This window comes from Pteropus medius, unplaced genomic scaffold (genome assembly GCF_902729225.1).
Source record: "Pteropus medius unplaced genomic scaffold, Ma_sr-lr_union100, whole genome shotgun sequence".
In the NCBI taxonomy this organism is placed as follows: Eukaryota; Metazoa; Chordata; class Mammalia; order Chiroptera; family Pteropodidae; genus Pteropus; species Pteropus medius.
Window position 1 is genome coordinate 9,872,732 of NW_024344371.1, and position 20,412 is coordinate 9,893,143.

Consider the following 20,412-nt stretch of genomic DNA (forward strand, 5'->3'; position numbering starts at 1 on the left):
GAAAATTTGGCCTATCATCCATCATATGGATTTAAAATCATAGTATTGCAAATTTGGGGATACTTGCTTTGGAACTGGTTATACTTATTTTTTAAAATATCCAAATATGTTAATTCATACTTTTTTACATTTTTTAAGCCTGGGGAAAGCACAGGACATTCACACATGCAACCCAGAACTAGCAGCTGGCTTGCACACTCAAACCTGTGATGTGGTTATAAGAATAGCATTTCTGTTACCTCCAGTCTTCTTCCCCTCTTGTTTTCTCAGTGTTCCTAGGTTGCTGTGATGTTGTCTCATCTGTATAATTTTGTGTTTTACTCATCCCTCTTAGTCCTTCGTTCTTACCTTTTCAACCTTCTATCTCTAGTTTCTTTCTTACTACCCCACGTCTTTCTTCCTCCTCATTTTTATGCCCTGTTTAATCCTCTACTCTTTTTATTTTGTATTTGCATTTTCTCATGTACATTTATTCTTTGCCACTTTTTAGTAAAACCAGTGACTATAATTTTCTTACCATCTTGTAGTCAGGTTCATGATACCTATCCATTTCTGAAATTTATCGGCCTAGAAATCTTTTATCCAAAGTCATGTTGATAATAGCACAACCAGGAATGTTAGTGAATATATGAATTTTGAGAATAAAATAGTAACATGACTACAGGCAGTTTTTCTTTTCAAATATTAATCAGATTCACATTTTATATAGTATTTCATTACCAAGTACCTCATAAGTGCTCAATAAATGTTTGCTGCTCAAATTTAACTTACATTAATCAAAGCTTTCCCTTATATGATTTGATTCTCCCAACAACCTCTGGACATTAGGCAAGACATGTGATATTGTGCCCTTCATAGGGATAAGGGAATGGATGGTAGAAAGATAACCGATTGACTTATGACTATAGAGCTGTTTGGTTGCTAAGCCAAGCCTAGAACTCAGACTTCCTAATTCCAAGGCATACGGCCCGTCCCCGTGCTACGTTTGTGGCCATCATCCTGCCCAGTGCTACCACTGTTGTTATTCTAGGACAGTATCTCCTGCTCTGGGGACCTGGGAGACTACTGAGCATTACCATTCTTTCCTGCTCCTTGATCTACCCAGTAATCCTAAAAATAGATGTTAGGAACCAACCTGCAGAGCTATTAGCAACACCAACTACAACTATAAAAGCTAACGTTAACTGAGTGTTCATTATATGCCAAGTAATGTGATATACATGGATTAGGTTCATTTGTTCCAGAATACGTGGCAATTTAAAGTGACTATAATAGAGTTCTCTGAATATATATATAAATTCTGCCTTACCAAACATTACCAAACTGTTTTACAGAGAAAATGTATGTGCCCTTATGAAGGGAAAAGAAAAAGAAGCAAAGTTTTGAGATTAAAACGAAATCAAAGTGGAACCAAGGAATCTGGTCTCCAAGTCTTTTCCTCCTCTGCAACGAGTCACCAATCTATATCATTCATCTTGCTGATGGACTAGTCCCAAACCAGCACCGAGCTAGTGACATGAGAGAAGCAGATCTTTAAATTTAAGATTGCCTCTCTGTCCTCAATTCTAAAGGTCTTCTTACCATGGAGAGGCACTATTTGTCCTCGAGGTATCTATAAGACCTTCCTGTACGCCCGTGTTAATTGTTGGGACACCGTCAGCAGATCATGGCAGAATTGGGGGATGTTATAATAAGAGAATAATAAAGAAATCCCATGTCTAGGAAGAAGAAACACTAGTGTGGAAATCATATCAATTGGGGGAGGGAAAGGAGAACCTCATTGCCAAATATAAATCCCAAAGAAAAGAAGGTAGTCATTACAATAATAATTATTATTACTAAAATGAAAAGAGAAAAGCTTGTTCTAAGTTCACTGAAAAGTTTCCCCTCAGTCTTAAGTGATTCTCTATTAGAGCCTCCCAGGAGTGCAAGCCTATAATTTTAATTATATCTTGGCATTCTCATAAAACAAATAGGCTGCTCAGGTAGTATTTATTACCTGTTAGGAAGAATACTTATGAGTATGCTGTAGTGATTGGCAATGGGCATTTTCAAGGACGGAAGGGGTGAGTTGGAATACACGTAGGAGGAAAGTTGCTCATTAAGGGAAGGTTTGTTATCCAGGAATATATAATTAAGGTAAAAGTCCCAGCTTCGGTGACAGCCAACACTCGGGCAGTTGTTTGATTCCTGCAGGGGTCAGGGATCAGCTCCTGCTACAAGATGTAGCCACATTAGTGTGTTAGTGAACAGTTAGAAAGTAAATTACAGCTGCCTTTCTCGAGCACATTATTGTCGGTCTTCATTGTTTTGTTTTTACTGTACATCAGCAGGACCGTGGCTTCTGAAGACTTTGTGTGACAGGTTAGGCATTTTATCCTTTGAGTAAACAGTAATCATGGTGTGAAGAAAGTGGGGCATTGGAGAATTTTTCCTATTCTTTGAGAATTCCACTCTTCCTTTTTAGTTTGCTCCAAGGGCTCATTGGGGATACATATATTAAGCCCTTTAAATAGTTCATAATAAATCTTTGTCTCAGGCTGATTCTGACAGTTTTTTAAAGAGTCTTTTAAGAGAGAATCCTCAATCATTTGTTAATCCATGGGGTGATCTTCAGACTTCGGGAAAAAAATAACAGCCAGGGCTCTTGGGTAGTGAAAATACAATGTAGGAAAAAAATATATAAATATGGAAAATCCCAAGAATATCACCTTACTGAGATTTCCTACACATTCTGTGTGTATCTAAATGCTTTCTTTCTTCCTCAACAAACCAAAAATAGAAGAAAAATAATTGTCATAATAATGAGGATTTTTGTTGATAATTTTATGTTTTTGGACTTATATGCATCTCCTAAAGTGTTAGACTTCAAATCACATAGAAGAGAATATTCTTTTTAAAGCAAGCTAATTCTCTTGGTGGAAAGATAATTTTTTCTTTGCCCTTGTTTCCCCTTTAAGACTACTTCTGTCTTCCACTAAAACACTTCTATGCACACTGCTATTTTATCTGGTTGCGGAGAGGCATTTCACTTTTAAAGAACGGATTGTAGGTATTGATTATTAGTATCAACAGAAAAACTTTAAAGAGCAAGACATAGCTTTCAAAATAAAGACCTTTCAAGGTTGGCTCTACATATTTTAGCTTCCATCTTAGAAATCAGCTAATTGATATCAGTGTAATTGATATTCATAACTTCAAAAATATAGCATGATTTTAGCACCAAAAATAATATACAGCACTTAACAGAAGAAAGTAAAAGCAATATCTCTCATGTAAAAAATTAATATTAGTAATCATTACAGTACCTGTACATTATTTGTGCAATGAATGGAAAATATTCTAATGTCTCTCTAGGGAAGAAAAAAGTGCCTGATCTCAAGTGTTTTCTGTATAAAACATTTACTATTTCAGGGAAACTTACTTGGATGTATATAGTTTTGCTTGTAACTGAAATTAAGGAGGAAACTAAGAAACGCAGGTCATGGCTTTGGGTAAAACATGAAGGAAAACATAGTGACACAGGCATTTTCTCCATATTTATGATCTGAACCTTTATGTCATTTCTAAAATGTATCTTCTCAAGCTATTGAAAAATACCAAGAACTTTACTAATGAAATGCAAATGGAGTTTGTTAGAAATAAATGCAATAATAAAATGGAGAAAGGGGCAAAGGATAGCCTAGTGTTATAGATGGAGTCATTCTCACCTTAGGTCAAATAATTGAAGACCCAGAACAAGGGCGACCATAAATACCTGGAGACCCTGCAGTCGAGAGGATTAACCACAAAACAATTATGACAAATGCAGTGGGAACGTTCAGCCACCAGGCAACAAGGAATACGTGGTGTCAGTTTTTAAAATAATTATTTGGCTTTATAGAATATACGATTCAGACCTAGAAGCCATCTGATGTAATGCTAAAAGTACTGATGTTAAAAATATCAAGTACATCATTAGAAAGCTGTATGTGAAGCAGGGAAAGGGGCAGTAATTAATATCAACGAATTTGCTTTGTACCTGGTTTGAGAAAAGGCTGCTTCTACCCTGTTTTTGTCATCACCATTAGCAATAGCTTTTATCTTTTTAAATAGAAGGAAATAGGGTAATTCTACAGCAAGGATAATTGCAAATGATGTAAACGAAATAAAAAATGACTTTTTTTTTTTTATCGCCACCACTTGGGAAGATTATGCATAGACTTGAAGAAAATATACAAATGACTTAATGTCAAGTTCAGATATGGAAATGATGCCTACACATATATTAGCTGACTAAGATCACATGATGAAGTCCTGTCGTCCTCACAGTAAAGATAGGCTACTTTTGGCAAAAGATTAAAGGACTGTTCAGGTACTGAAATGGAGCAGTGGTCACTGAAACTTATTGGATCAAAAGAGAAAGGAAAATTTTCTTAATTAAAGACATCAAAAATAGATATTTGTCAGCAAAATAACAGGTATAGATAATTATTAGGTTGTCTCCCATTTCTGGCTCCTCTAAATGATTGCAAAGTATGAATAATGTTACCAAGAATATTCTCCAATAAATAGTCCTCAATATTTTATTGATGATGGGTTTAATATAATACTTCTAAATGAAAACATTTTGAAAAATAACCACTTCAAGATGTGCTGGAAAAGAGCCATAATAAAACCAGCAAATTCTAGCTGCCTAGCCAAATTCTTCCTGTATGATAAAAAATAAAAAATTAGCAGAAGATATTTACTCAGGAGACAATTGTGGAGTCCTGCCAACCCAGTCCCTCCATTCCAGGACACACACACTCACACAGGAAAATTAAAATTGGCCATTAGTACCTCATATCTGAGAAGGCAAGTGTGAAAAAGCCACATGATCACACCAACATTCATTTGGATTTTCATTTATTGCTTAGTTCTCTAACACTGCAATGAGAAACTGTTCCAGCCATTCAGAACTGTTTCTCTGTCCGACAAAAGCATCTCAAGCCATTCTTCTAAACTGCTTTTCTCTTTATTCCATAACCACATGACTGCTTTCATGAAAAACTCTTCCTCAGAGCCACATAGAGTCCTCATTCCTCTAGGAGCAAGGTTGCCAGATTGAGCAAATAAAAACACAGGATTTCTAGTTAAATTTGAAATTTATATGAATATTTGGGTCATACTAAAAAAAAAAAAATAGCTGTTTATCTGAAATTCAAATTTAACAAGGTGTCTTATATTTTCAATCCTAATTAGCAGTAAATTCTGCTATAACCACCACTGTTTCCACAAAGCCCACTTCTGCCTCTTCACCCTTACTGAAACCTCTCTCCCTTGGAGACCACTGCTCTTGAAACTTTGTTAATAAAGGACATGGGTTCCTATGCTTCCGACTCTCCCAGCATAAAAGAGGAGTGGTCATCCGAGTTCGCTTCCACTGCTACTTCCGCACCATTTCCCCCAACATCATCCCTCAAAACTTCTTCTTAAAAAAGAAATAGCATTCATTACTTGTTCTTGGTGCCATTGTCTATAAGCATCCGCATCACCCACCAACCTTTCTCAATGGCATTGACTCGTGTTCTGTCATCTTCCTGTGCAGCAATGTCCTCAAGGGCACTGATGCCAGAATGAGAGTTTCTGGGATGGGTATTCCACACATACATCCTTAATTGCCAAAGTTCAAAAAACTCATCTTTTGACTTACCTTTAGCTGCTCATAGGCACGATCGTACCTTGACCTTTAACTGTGCTTCGTTTCTAAGATGCCAAATATCTGTCAAAAAAATTGGAGAAAAACTTTCTAAGGTACAAGAGCAATGAAACAAATTACAAAGGAGAAAATGTATACACTTATCTATATAAAAATTTTTAAAAACTTATGTATGTCAATGAACATTATAAACAGAAGTAAAAGGCAAACAAATGAGGAAACATTTGCAAGAAAGATGCCAAAGATAATATCCTTAATACATTATATATATATATATATATTCAAATTGATAAGAAAACACTAAAAAACACAATTGGAAAATAGTCTGACAATTGAAAAAATAATCAAACACCCAGTAAATACATGTTAAAATGTTATTCAACTTCATTAGAAATAAAAATGCAAATTAAAAACACATGAGATGTTTCTACATGTTGCCTTTCAGGGAGACCCCAATAAAGATTCTTCTCTGTATTTTCTGCTAATTAAAACCTTTATATCAAATAAAAACAAATATTTTAAGATGGCAATCAATATGAACACCATCAAACATTGCCGATATACAAATAAACCGATAAAGAACAACTTTTCTGGAAATCAATTTGTATGTATTAGCTTTTTTAAAAAGTTCATGCTCTTTGACCTAGTGATACTCTTTCTATATATCCACTCCAAGAAATAATAAGTTAAAGGAAGATTAATTTTAGAGAAACTCATCGCTATGCAGTGGAACATTACATAGCCAGTAAAATAGTGTGTTTGAAAATGATATACTGATATGGGCAAATGCAGATACTGTAATTTAAAAAAAAAAAAAGCTTATTTGCAACTAAGGCCACTAGAGCCCCACATCTTTCTATTCCCCAGTGTCTAATGAGAGTACAGCTATTATCACACAATGAGCTATAACTTTTTCAACAATAAAAATATGAGAGACAAAGGTATGATCCCAAATTAGACATAAATATATAAGTAGTAAATAAGAATGCAACAAAACATTAATATTAGTAGTGACTATATGTAGCTGGGTGATGAGTTTACTAGTGATTTTTTTTCTTATTTATACTTTTTTACATTTTCTATGAACACAGAAAAAAATGGAAAGAAAAACTTATTTAAAAGCAATAAATATTCTCGCAAATCATTCTCTGAGCAAAGCCCCCTTATTGGCTGCCTCACACATGTCACCAACCCCTCCCCTGTCATCCTTTCCTATTCTCCGGCTCATCATTCTGTCAGTTTTCACTTGCTTGTTTCTTAACCCTTTACGATCCCTCACTCTGTGACTTTTATTCTCATTGTACAAGCTCAGCTCCTTAGAAAACCTCACTATCTTGAGCATTGCCTGGAAAAGCCACAAAGCCATTATTATTTGGGTACACTACAAAATTAGTGCTCTTAAATTTGAGCCATGCAACTTCTAGCCACTGTTCAATCTTATTACTTTCTATTGATTCTCGTTGCTTTGCTCACATGGGCTGCTCTGTAGCTTTTTTCACTCTCAAAATCTTTTCCTTCCCTCACTTCCTTTATCTCAGCAAATGACCTTTACTCTATTGATATTAAGTTGTTCAACACCATTCTCTTCACACTCTTCTCTCTTTCTTCTTTCTCCTCTCCCTTTTTTCTCTCATGTCTTTTTTTTTTCTTCCCCCAACTTCAGAGGCTCATTTCTCTTTCTCTGTTACTAATTAAATATTTCTTAACATTTAAATTCTTCAATTGGCAACTTTAACCTTTTAATCAGTAAACATACTCAAGGTCTCTTTACTTTCATTACCAAAATTCACCAAAGACAAAGTATTTCATTTACTGACTCAATCTTTATCCCACTTTTGTACTGAAGCTGTTCTCTCTGGAAATATATATATATATTTATATATATATATATAAATATATATATATATATAGTAAATATGTTTTTACTATATATATATAGTAAATATATATTTACTATATATATAATAGTAAATATATTTATATATATATATAATAGTAAATATATTTTTACTATATATATATAGTAAAAATATATTTACTATTATATATATATATATATTTTCAAATCGGGTATATTTAGGAGGCAGTGGACATGCTGAACAGTTCTGTCCATCAACTCTTCCTTTAGTTTCCTACACGTTAGAATAAGTGATATACTAAAGACAAGTAACTTATTTTTTGACAAAAGATCAAAGGATTAACACCAGAAAAAAAACAAACAATACAATTTAAAAATAGGCAGAGGACCTGAATCGACATTTCTCCAAAGAGGACATACAGATGACCTACAGATATATGAAAAGATGCTCAACATTACTGATCACCAGGCAAATGCAAATCAAAACCACAATGAGATTATCACCTCACACCTGTTAGAATGGCTATAATCAAAGAATCAACAAATAAGTGCTGGAGAGGGTGTGGAGAAAAGGGATCCCTAGTTCACTGTTGATGGGATTGTAAATTGGTGCAGCCACTATGGAAAATAGTATGGAGATTACTTAAAAAATTTAAAGTAGAACTACTGTATGACCCAGCAATGCCACTTCTGGGCGTTTATTTGAATAAATCCAAAACAAACACTAATTTGAAAAGATATATGCACACTGTGAATATACAACAGTGAAGATATGAAAGCAACTTGGATTTTCATCAATAAATGAATGGATAAAGAAGATATGATATATATCTATACACACACACATGCACACACACAATGAAATATTACTCAGCAATAGGAATGAAATTTGGCCATTTACTATAATATAGATGGACCTAGAGGGTATTGTGCTGAGTGAAATAAATCAGAGAAAGACAAATACCATACGATTTCCTGATATGTGGAATCTAAAAAAAAAAGCAAAGGAATAAAAAAAACGAAATAGAAACAGACCCATAAATAATAGAAAACAAGGTGATGATTGCCGAAGGGGAGGAAGGTGGGGGGATGGGAATAACTTTTTTTTTTAAGAAAAGTAGATCGTGCCTTCACTATACACATGCACACATGCACACACACATGCACGCACACACACACAACCTCCTCTCTAATCTGCAGTAGTGCAGGGGAGAACTGTTTTAATAACTTAAAATGTCCAAAACACTCTTTAAAAGCTCAAAGGGTAACATTTCTAGAATTTTTTTGTCATCAATTCATATCTATCCAAATAATAGTTTTCTATAAAGACTTTTACCAAACTGGAGTCCACCAGTTGCAACACAGATTGTGAGCATGGAGGTGTGTGTGGTATCTTCACCCAGATATCCACATGACTTAGTCCCCTCTGAAATGCCGTCTCATCAGAGAGGACCCCATGACAATCCAACCAAAGTGTAGCCCTCTTCCCTCTCTAGCCCAACTCTGCATTGCTCTTCTTGAGAGCATTATTGACTACTAGAAATTGTTATATATTTTTCCCTTCCTCCAAAATCTAAGCACTGCTGTACATGGTCCCAGCTCATCATAGGTACTCATTAAGTATTTAAATAACTGATCGAAGACTAAGTGAGCTATAATAAAACACGAGATGTGTGCTTACATGTGCTACCTAAAACACTCATATTGTCTTTTAGGGCCATGTGCTGAGGAAAGACAAGAAGTTCCAGGGACAGGCAGAGGGTCGGCCTTTAAAAATTTGAAAGGTGTGCCCTCAGTTCACTCTGCACATGAAGAGTGATACTCTGTGTGTCGATAGTTTGAATCACTGCCTGATTTTTCACCCAGCACCGCATAACTGTTTCTCATCACACGGCATTGTCGTAGTTGGTGCAGAGCTTTAAAGCAGTGAAAAGGCGAAATGCATGTGTGTGTCTGCAAGTGCCTCTATAACAAGACTCCTCTATATAACTCCTTTTTAAAATATAGTATGTCGACAACATCTGCGCCTGAGATGGAGATCTGGCCAGAATGCTAAGAAAATAAACATGGCAGTTCAACTGGATACTGGCAACCAGTTACTGCCCCATGGATAGGCTGCACGGAAGATTCATGTATATAAAATAGTATATTAAAGTAAACTTACAAAAGCAAAGAGCAATCATTGCAACCATAATTTTTTCTTCCTCTTTTGGATTCTAATTTTAAAAGCATTAAAGAAGACAGCTGCTCATGCTGTGATATGCGCTAAACAGCCTGAAGGATGGAAAAAAATATATTTGTAGCTCATAATAACTATTGACCTTTCTGATATACAATGTTCCCTGTGTTAGCTATTCGGTTCTATCAACAGTGAAGATTGAACATGACTTTTTAATAGAAAACATGGGGTTTCGAGCTGCCTTCACAAAGGTGTTTATGTATTGTTATTTTGTTTTGTACTACAAAGACTATGCCTGATGCCCTTTGTCTGACATCATGTTTGTCATTAAAAAAGAAAAGAAAAGAAAAAGAAAAGAAATGGAAAGAAAAGAAGGAAAGAAATAAAAGAAGAAAACAGAAAAGGAGGAGGGGGAAGCCTCAATGTTATTGAGTATGTTTTATATGAGGACTTGGCTTGTAACCACTTTATAGTCATGATAAAAGCATTGCCACACTCGATCCCATACGCAATATTGGTAATGGAATCCAAGCAGTGTCCCAGGAAGACATGCTATATTTTTCTCCCAGAGCAGATCCCTCAAGTGGCAACATTTATAGGGAGTCTCCAAGAAGATTTAAAACACTCTCTTGCAGTATTCATATGGCATGTTATTTACAGTGCACAGCCTGCCGCATAATGGGTCACATTGGATGTCATGTACTCTCAAAGGCTATCTTTACAATACCCAGTTTTTCCCCTTGAACTTTCCTGTTGCTTAGGAGTTGTGTATAGAAACACCCACTGCTAGCAGCTTGACTCTGACACTGTGTATATTTCCCCAGAGTGGTATCATCCAAACACCAACTGCGGAGCAGCAGGCGGCAGCTGAACACTCTCCTCTCCCTCAGGGGACAGCCGTACCAAGTAGCAACCCCTGCCAGGCGCAGGAGACCTGAAAGGCAACCTTATGCATTATGATTCTCACCCGAGGCAGGTGGATATTGCCGGGAAGTTTGTGCTGACAGGTGGCATGGGTTGACAGATTATTTTTTTTTTGGTGGATTATTTTTAATGTTACTTTGAAAGAAGTTTATTGCATCACTATTGAACCACAGTTATTTTCACAGCTATGCTCTAGAGTTTCAATTAATGCTTCACAAGTTTCTAAACAAAGCTGAAGACTCACAACTGAGTGGGAGCAGGAATTAGCCCTAATGAGACTTAAATAAATTGGGCTTTTTTGTGGCACTCCAGAGCAAGCTCCTAAGCAGATAGAGGCTGATTGCTGAGCCAGAGAGTAATGGCTGAAACTGCATGTGCGTGACATCCAAAGGGTGGGAGAACTTGTGTCCACAGAGAATGGTGGGCAGTGCCTCACTACCAGGGGCTAAGAATCCAGTCTAGTCTACTAAGGGCCATTACCCTCTTCAGTGTTGCCCTGGCACATGATAGAAGACAGGCTAGTGGGATGAAAACCAACTCTCAAAAGACAGAGAACAAAGTATCCTCTAATTCTGGGAAAAATTAGGCCAATCCTCTTTTAACTACCAAACCCGCTGGTCCATGACTCTCAAAACAACGCTTTGCAGAAAACGCTTCCTTAGAGACGAATACAAGGAGAAGACATAATGATTCCCTCTCCTCAAAAAAAAAAAAAAAAAAAAAAACTTCTTGGACAAGATGTTTGGTGTGAAAGAATGGCAGGAGTAAAGCAAATAATTCTTCTTAAAAGAAAGCGTCTGAATGTTACTTTATTCAACATGCAGACCAAGTCCCTACTTACATAAAACACAATCCTAGGAACTTGGGGAAGATGAAGGAAGCTGGAGAAGAGCAGAGAATAGATACAAGAAAAGACAAGTAAGATATTAGGCCTGCCTTTCAAGATCTCACAATTTCGTAGATAACACCGTTGATAGCACCTTTTGCAAATTGCACATTTTAAAAAATCAATTGAGCAGTTACCTTTGAAAACACAGACCCTGCTTACAAAAATCAGCATTGCAGGTAATTTCCTTGCATATGTGAACCCTCCAGGTATTGATACACTGGGCAGCGCATTCCTTCTCTCGAGCACGTGAGTTTTACACACATACGTGGCTGTCACATATCAAAACAAGGCTATTACTTTTCCAAAGAGTTCTACATGGATGTTATATAAGTTATCTATTATTGCATAACAAATTACTCCAAATATTGACAGCTTAAGGGAAAAAAAAAAAAGATATTTCACGTTGTTCCTACAAGTCAGGAATCCAGTAGCAGCTTATCTGAGTAGTTTCTAGCTCAGGATCTCTGATGAAGTTTCAGTGGCAATGTCGGTCAGAGCAGTCAGCTGAAGGCTTAACAGCGGCTGGAGGGCCTACTTCTACGCTTCTACATCTGACTGCCGTAGGGAGCCTCAGTTCCTCACCACCCTGGCCTCTCCGGAGGGGTACCCGTGTCCTCACGACATGGGTAGTGAATGACCCAGGAGAAAGCAACAAGGAAGCCACTCTGCCTGTTATGACCAAGGCACACACTGCCAGTTCCACCATGTTCCACCAAGTCTAGCCCACATTCCAGAGGAGAGGAAGCAGTTGCCACCTTTTGAAGAATTTTGGGTGTTTTTAAATTAGCACGAACATCGTCCTGGATAAACATAAACTCTGCTAGGACAATTTGTGTGAGAAGAGATTTATTTTCATCATGCTTGGCCTACTATTGGGAAACTAAGTGGGGAAGAAGGTCAATATGAAGGTCAATATTTAATGAATATTAGTTACTGAATAGATTAATGTTATAAATATATATGTTTAATGTTATAAATATATATGTGTGTGTATATATATATGTGTATGTGATATATATATAGATATATATATATGTGACATATATATATATCTATATATATCATATAGATAGATAGATAGATAGATAGATAGATAGATATCTTCTGGGTACAAGGAACTATGCTAGCTGCTATAGGGAATCAAAGTTATACCTGTCTCAGCCCTCTGCCCTGGAATATCCAGTATAAGAGATGAAAATGAGGATATAAATTACTTTTTAAAAACACTATATTGGTGACATCACGAACTTCAGAGTCAGATAAATGCCATTTCTGTGTGCTCTGTCATTGACTATCTGGGAGATTGGGACAACACATTGACTCTTTTTATATAATAATAAATAATTGGATATTTATTTGAGTCACTAAGGGCTAAGTCATGTTGCAATAAAATAACCATTCTCAAATTACAATAAAAATGTGTTTCTGTAAGAGTTGGCTGAGGGTTCTACTCCATATTATCTTCATTCCAAGACCCAGGCTGATGGAGCAGCCACCATCTGAAATGTCGACAGTCTCCATGGAAGAAGAAAAGAGAAAGTAGTGCCCTCATGACTGGATAGTCTAGAAAATTTTAACTGGAAGTGACACATGACTTGCTCATACTTCGTTGGCCACAGAAAACCATATGACCAAGGCACTAACTTCCAAGTGCAGGAAAAGGAAGTGCAGGAAAATTTGTAAGAGAAGAAACAACCTGTCATGTACTTGACACATGCTCATTCTAAAGTCCCAAAACACATCAATAGCTAACCAAGCTAACAGCATATGCCAATGAAACAATTTGGCATGATGAAGATAGTTGCAAAATGAAACAACAACTCCTCTCTCCTTTCATGAAAGTCGTTTTGGTTGTTTGCACTTTGGTTTGTCCTGTGCGTGCAGAACATCTGAAAAAGGAAAGATTCATTTAGGCAATGGAGTAGGAAAAGAGTATATTTAAATTCATATCTTAGCGACTTTATCCAACTCCACTTCTCTTGTAAAAGGACAAATACTTTGTTCACAATTGAGGAGTAACAAAGTTATCTCAAACTTATTTTTTTCTTTCTTCTCCCTCACACATCAGGATTTGGTAGCAGTTGGAGAGTCTTGACAGTAGAATTGCACTGAAAGCATTTGGAGGGTACTAAAAAGAAAGGCCCTCTTTATGCTTTGGTCTCGTTACTTGCAGAGACCCTGGGGAGGATACTAAAAGTGTTCAGAATGGACCCAGCCCTAGGATTGGCCAGTGAAAACTGGAAGGTCCTCAGCCACCTCCCGCTTCCCCCACCTTCCCTGCTACCTCCCGCTGATAAAGAAGCAGCAACTACAATACCAGTTAGGGAATCATAAACAGATGTGGAATAATGCAGATATGATTTCACATTATGGTGGCATTTGCCAACATAAAAATTATTACAACTTTTGCTATAAATTGTTCTGTAAATTTTACAAAATATGCAAAAACTGACATTTCAAGAGCTGAAATAATTTAGATTTGTTAAAAAGTTGAGGCCCTTGAGATTCAGCAAAAGAAAGTATATTTCTTTATCTAGCTTTTAGTTGCATGAGTCTTTGTTTTTGTTTTTCAGCTCCTTGTTTATAATTCATAGGTCAAAACTGGCCACATCTGAGCTTTGACCACTTCATTCTGTTTTACCCATAAATTTCTCCTGTGTCTCAGACAGCAGATATAACTTCTCTGTATCCCAAATTTCTTATCAGAGCATGCAGTAATCATGGCCTTCTCAGAAAGTTGACAGAAAAGCATTTGATATCTAGAAAATTCTCTAAAATGCTTCTTTGACATAAGACTGGTTCCCACTGTCTTTATAGAACACCAGTCCTAAGGATATTTTCCTTACCACTCCATTCTCTCTTTAAACCCCACTAGCACAAACCACACACCTGCCACCACACACACACACACACACACCTTAAGTCAGTGTTACAGTTGTCGCACATCACCAAGGCCATGCTCCCTTGGCTCTCTCCCAACAGAACCTTCCTGAAAATCGTGCTTCTCACCTGAGACACTCAGAAAGCTTTTCTAAAGCTGCTGCTCTCATCTGTCACATGCAGAGAGTAACGTCTTTGTACATGAGAGAAGCCATCGTCAGAGCCGGGATAACCAGATTGTATCCGCTAGCCCTTGAGGACACGCAGCCATGGTGTGTGTGTAGTGTACTAGGAAAGTTTGCTATATATCACTTTGATAGGGACGGCGTGGCACATTATTTCTGCCCCTTCCTCAGAACTAGAAAGTCATATGGCATTAAAAGAGAAATCTTCATCAGAAGTCAAACTTTTTTCTAAGTTGCCTCCTCTCTTTCTCCCCAACTGCCCACACCCCCATGCTCTCGAAATAAAGCTTGAGGACTAGTTTAGATTTTAAATTCGTTTCAATGGGGCAAAATCTGACCTTAGCGTTCCTCTCACACCAGTTGTTCTGGGTTTAATTAACACTGCCCCCGCCCCATGTTTAAACAATTACTGTTGTAACATATGGCGGGGGGGGTGGGGTGGAGGGGGTTGCGGTGCTACATTCACTGCCTCAGTCAGGGCACGACACAGTGTTCCACCTCCACAGCTCATGAAAAGCTTACGTCCTGCATTTCGTCACCCAGCAGGAATCCCCCACGCTGTGGTCTCTGATGTGCACAGCAAGTGTTTTACTGTGCAGTTCCACATACTGAACACAATAATAATTTCCAGTGATGCCTAAATTACTCACTCTTCTACAGGTAGGTTGTTTCTTCCTTGCCAGGTTAGGGTATCCAGAACCCTAGCCTTATAACGTATTTCGCTTCTCTGGGAAGTTTCATTTGTCCTCAGCTCTTGCAAACACAGTCTTGCTGAACAGAGCTGAATTTTTAAGGCTGAATTTGTGGTGTGGATTCTGATGGCTGCACGTTAGTTCAAGTCTCTGAGGACCAGTGCCAATAAATGTGAAAGGGACAAGAGTAGATGGGCATACTTTTCTATTTCCACCAGGATGAAAAACTGCTATAAATTAAGTCTAACCTTAAATGTATAATCTGTCCTTGGGAGGAAAAAAACGGGGAGGGGGGATATAGCATCTTGAAGCTCTCGGCATCCCTTACGAGAAAAAAATTGGTTCTAAGGGTCTCTGATCTTGTGTTTTAGTAAAATAGAACTGCACGGCTGACTGACAGTTCTGATCTAAAGCATTTACGTTTAAGTTTTGATCTCTCTGCTTTTGATTAAAACTAATGAGCTCATTTAATTCAAAATGGGAATCTCTGATAAGAGAAATAAGGTTGATGTGATTGGATTAGAGGGGCAAATTAAACTCTTAGAGCAGAAGTTTGTGCTTATATAGTGTATTAAAAAGCTGTTGGTGTATTATGGCATGTTAGATGATGAGAAAAATTTCATAGTAATTCATATTTAATCAGAAGAAATGAAAGTACTAAATATAACATGGCTCTGCTTTTCCCTCGAGTGATAAAAAGCTGTACATTTAAAATGACATCAGATCCATGCTCTCTAAAACAAAACAAAGAAAAAACGTCTTAAGAGAGACACACAAGAAAAGGACACTTGTCAGTGGTTCCATCACCCCAGAATAGAAATGCCATAAATATAGGAAAATATAGTCACATTAAGATAGGAATGATACAAGAAAAGCCCCAGACCACAAATAGCAAGGTTTTTATTATTATAGTAACTCTCATTCTTCTTTCATTGGAGCATCAAGCGTGATATAAATAATAAAGTTCTCTTTTCCTTAAAAATATATGCACATATTTTATAATCTAAAATTTTAAAGTTTGTTTTGCCTATTTTTCTTTGTTTTAATAAGATTTTCTCATACTGTATACTTAATTCTTAAATCTTTATCACCACACCAGAGAAAAGCATTATTAGTGTAGGGATGCTCAAAAGAAATCCTGTTTGTTGTTAAACTTATTTTTTTGTTCAAGAATAAGAAAAACTTTAAAAGTACTATTTTGGAAGAATAAAATTAGAGTATGTATTAAACTTTAAAACCCAAAAGTTAGTTTTTACAGGAAAATACTTAAATTTACAAAATACCATAGAAGCTTGTTTTTAAAGAAAATAGATTTATGTTGCCTGCTAGATTTTTTTTTCACGAAAGTGTTTATCTATCAGCAAGACTCCAAGCTATCATTTTAAGTTTTATAAGTAAAAACATATTCTACTTAGCCTATAAATATATAAAGGGAAAGAGTATCTTGCTTAAGAGAGGAGACTCATATCAGAAGCAGAGATGTGAAAACACAGAGACTGTTCCTATTGAGATGATGGCTGGAGACAAGCTGCCATGAGTGACAGGAAGGGAAAGTTGATGCTGGGAGTAGTTTATGTTTGCTTCTGTCTGTGCGTACTAATCTTAGCCCTCTACCTTGAGTCAGTTGAGAAGACTTCATGCTTCTTATTCCCCGCAATGAAAACACCCAACTCAGAAGGGCAAGGACACTGACCAGGGTACAGCTACATGACCATGATGGTTTTGTGGTTCTCAGAACTCTCCAGTAGGCAAATGATACAAGAAAGGATTCTCAGGGAGAACTAAGAGCAAGTCATCCTTACCCTTCCTCGGAAGCATCTCTGCCTGAGTCTTGGTTGATCCCATAAATCTACGAGGTCCTTTTTCTCCATTACAGTTCTCTCCACATGCACTGGCCAAGTCTCAAGATGTGATAATGTTACTTACTATCAGACCCCATTTAGGGAGCTGCTGGAAGTTAAAAGGCCTGAAATGCTCTTGCTAGAAACTGGAATGGAATTACTTTGGATACGTTAATTTTTCTTTTTTATTTTCTGCAAAGTAAACATTTTCTAAATGAGGTAAATTGATTACTACACTCTAAGCACCCATCAGTCATTTATTTTTAGTGAACTCAAGGATTGCACCTGAGCAGTAGCTAGAGATCTAAATCATGTGTGTATGTATTTTTGTATTCTTCAGTGGAGTCAACCAGCCCCAGTCTGCTAACCACTGACAACACCCTTGAGCGTTCCTTTTTCATCCGAATGAAATCCACTTTGACCAAACGCGGCGTGCATATCAAATCATCAGGATATAAGGTAAGCTGGGCTCTGGGAGGGGAAATGGTTCTGTCTTAGGTCAATGCTAGGTCATTTGCATTGAGTTTCCTAGCTTCTTTGGGTCCACATAACCTTGAGCTGCCCGTAGTGTTCTCAGCCATCTTCATTACACTTTAGTCTCACTTCAGACATCGCTGGTACGCCAAATGCCTCGATACAGTGTCTTTTCTTAAAACGGTTGTTAATAATGTGCCAAAGGCTTCAGCACATGCTAGAAATTCACTTTGTTGGAGAAAATAAGCCAAATTCGTATCAGTCTTTAAAATGAGTGTTCTAAAACTGCTGCGTCTAAGAATTCCACTTCTCTCACTTCCCCCTTCAAATTCTCCCTTCTCTTTAGAGGAAGACTGTCCGTTTGAGTAACATCTTGGTCCCTGAAATTTGTACGTGTAAATAAGAAAATCAGAGTGGAAATCAGAAATCTTAATTTTGACATTACAATTATTGAACATTCAGAGTATATGTTCCCAACAACAGTGAAGAACAAGTCTGCAGTCATAATCTACATTATCATCATTTTAAGATTAAAGCTATAAAAGCCTTCTAATCTCAAGAAATTCCAACATTTCAGTTACTATAGCAACATAAATTAAGACCTATGAAATTTATGAAATGCCTTTGGCAACACGAATTGTATCAATTTTGCAACGCACTAACCAGTCTCTCAAATAATATTTATTCTACATGGAATGGAAATAGAAAGGGAATGTACTATAGATGCAGCCAGCACAGTGTTTCCCAGTTTTAAAGTTTAGGGCTTCTGACAGCTCAGTTCTTTAGGGTGACCACTGTTGGGGATAGAAACAGTCATTATCATCAGGCCTTAAAAACTTATATGTCATCAAGAGACTAGCAGAGGCATAAAAGTCAGAGTCAGGCACTTTATTTGACATGAATTCTTCAGGAAAAAAAAAGAAAGAAAGAAAGAAAGGAGTGGGGAAGCAAGCCCTTCAGTGAACGACCTTTAGCTGAGCTGTCCTACAGTCTGAAAGGCACACGTGGCACATCCTTAACCTTTAACAGGTTCGAAGCAAAGGAGAGGTTCTGGTCAGCTCCACCTGCTGCAGCTTTACCCTACGAGGCCTGATACAAAGGGATATGTTGGAGGAAAAAAACAGACTCTATCCTTAGGACCATTTTGTATTTTCTTGCTTTGATGAACACAATACATGTATTAGTTGTTAACTGTGTAGCATTATACGGGTAATTTTAATGCAAGAAAGATGCATTCTTTGCAATCTAGCTTTCAGGAGCTATCGGTCTTCTTTTCAACTATTACTTTTCTGTCTGTCAGCATTTATTCTTCACCTTTAATGATTTTCACTCATTTGTAGGGGGCATAACTCATGAGGGAAGAAGGTGAGACAGATGAGGTATTGTTTGAAAAAGCAATATTTAGTATAATTCAATAAATTATAATTTAGTATTCTGAAAAACAAAAAATGATTACTTTCACATGTAAAACTGTAAAATTTTGAATTTGCAAAAAACTAATATACAGAAATAGTTTCAGTCTAGGCAGGAAACCAAGTTGCGTGGGTTCTATTTGTTTGTTTTCCCATAGGGCACCTAAATAAAGCTGTTTTTGCAACATGACCTGAAATTGGACAAGCTAATTTCTTAAATATTATTGAACGTTCTTTCCTCTTTTCATTCATTAATTCAACAAATATTTAGTGAACTACTACTATGGAGCCTATTCTAGATCCTGGAAACTCAAACTGAACAATAAAAAGTTCCTATTTTCATGGCATTATATTCTAACAAGGAGACAGACAATTACAAGTGAATCAAGTGAATAAATAAAGGTGACTTCAGAAAGCAATGATGGCCAAAATAACAATAGCTAATACTTATGCATACTACAATATGCTGGGCACGCTATAGTGTACATGTATTAGCCCTCACCACAATCCTAGAAGAAAATAATTTTATTTTTTCCATTTTACAGATGAAGAAATTAAACCTAGAGAGGTTCATTAGCATACCCAACATCACAGGTTGAAGAGACCAAGCTAGGGTTTGAACTCTGGGAGTCTGGCTCCACATCCCATGCACTTAACCACTAGGCTACACTATTATGCAGACAGTGAGGTGAGGTAATGTGAGGGGGTGATTGGTGGGGACCGCTTTAGGTAGGAGAGTCACAGAAGTTCTCCCTGACATGTCACCTATAAGCAGTGAATGAGAAGGGAACACTATGAAAACATATGGAAGAAGGGTGTTTCTGGAGCTCCTTGGGTTTAGACACTTTGCTATAGAAGGGGCCTTTGAGAAACAAAGTATTAAAAAGTATAACCTTGAACGTCCAGGATTGGAAAAAGATTTAAGAGCTGTTCCCATTTCCATCAAACCATATATATTGAAGTCATCATCCTCCTCTGACATAACCCTGTCATTACATCTTTCTCAAGATATCGTAATAGTCTCCATCCAATGCCTCAGCCCCTCCCCAGAACTGCTAATATGAAAGGTGATTCATCCCATTCCCTCAATAAGATGAGTCATCCAACAGATACAGCTCTTCCCCTCCTCCTCCCTCCACAGTGAACTTCTCTTGTTAATTAACCTTGTCTGAAAGTTACTGGAAGAGCCATGAGAGCCCATGACCTGACACAGCTGAACAGCGTTCCTGTTTATCTGTTCATTCTCAGTAAATAAATCCCACAGCTTATAAAACATTCAAATAAAACTGGTAATCACCCTGCTACCACACAATAAACACAAATAAAAGGAAACAACGATGATAATTTCTCCATACTCTCAATTCCTCCTAATTTATTACCATCGTGTGCTCCTTTCTT

The 20,412-nt window shown here is 37.0% G+C and overlaps 1 protein-coding gene across 14 annotated transcripts in view; it reads left to right on the plus strand.

Moving 5' to 3' along the window:
• The window catches only part of NPAS3 (neuronal PAS domain protein 3), an 803,227-nt gene that overhangs the window by 724,419 nt on the left and 58,396 nt on the right, over window positions 1–20,412 (plus strand). For all 14 annotated transcript variants that reach the window (XM_039870508.1, XM_039870506.1, XM_039870507.1 and 11 more), the window contains one exon: window positions 17,469–17,587. In XM_039870508.1, coding sequence (XP_039726442.1) covers window positions 17,469–17,587 — 119 coding nt within the window. The remainder of the gene's footprint in view (window positions 1–17,468; window positions 17,588–20,412) is intronic.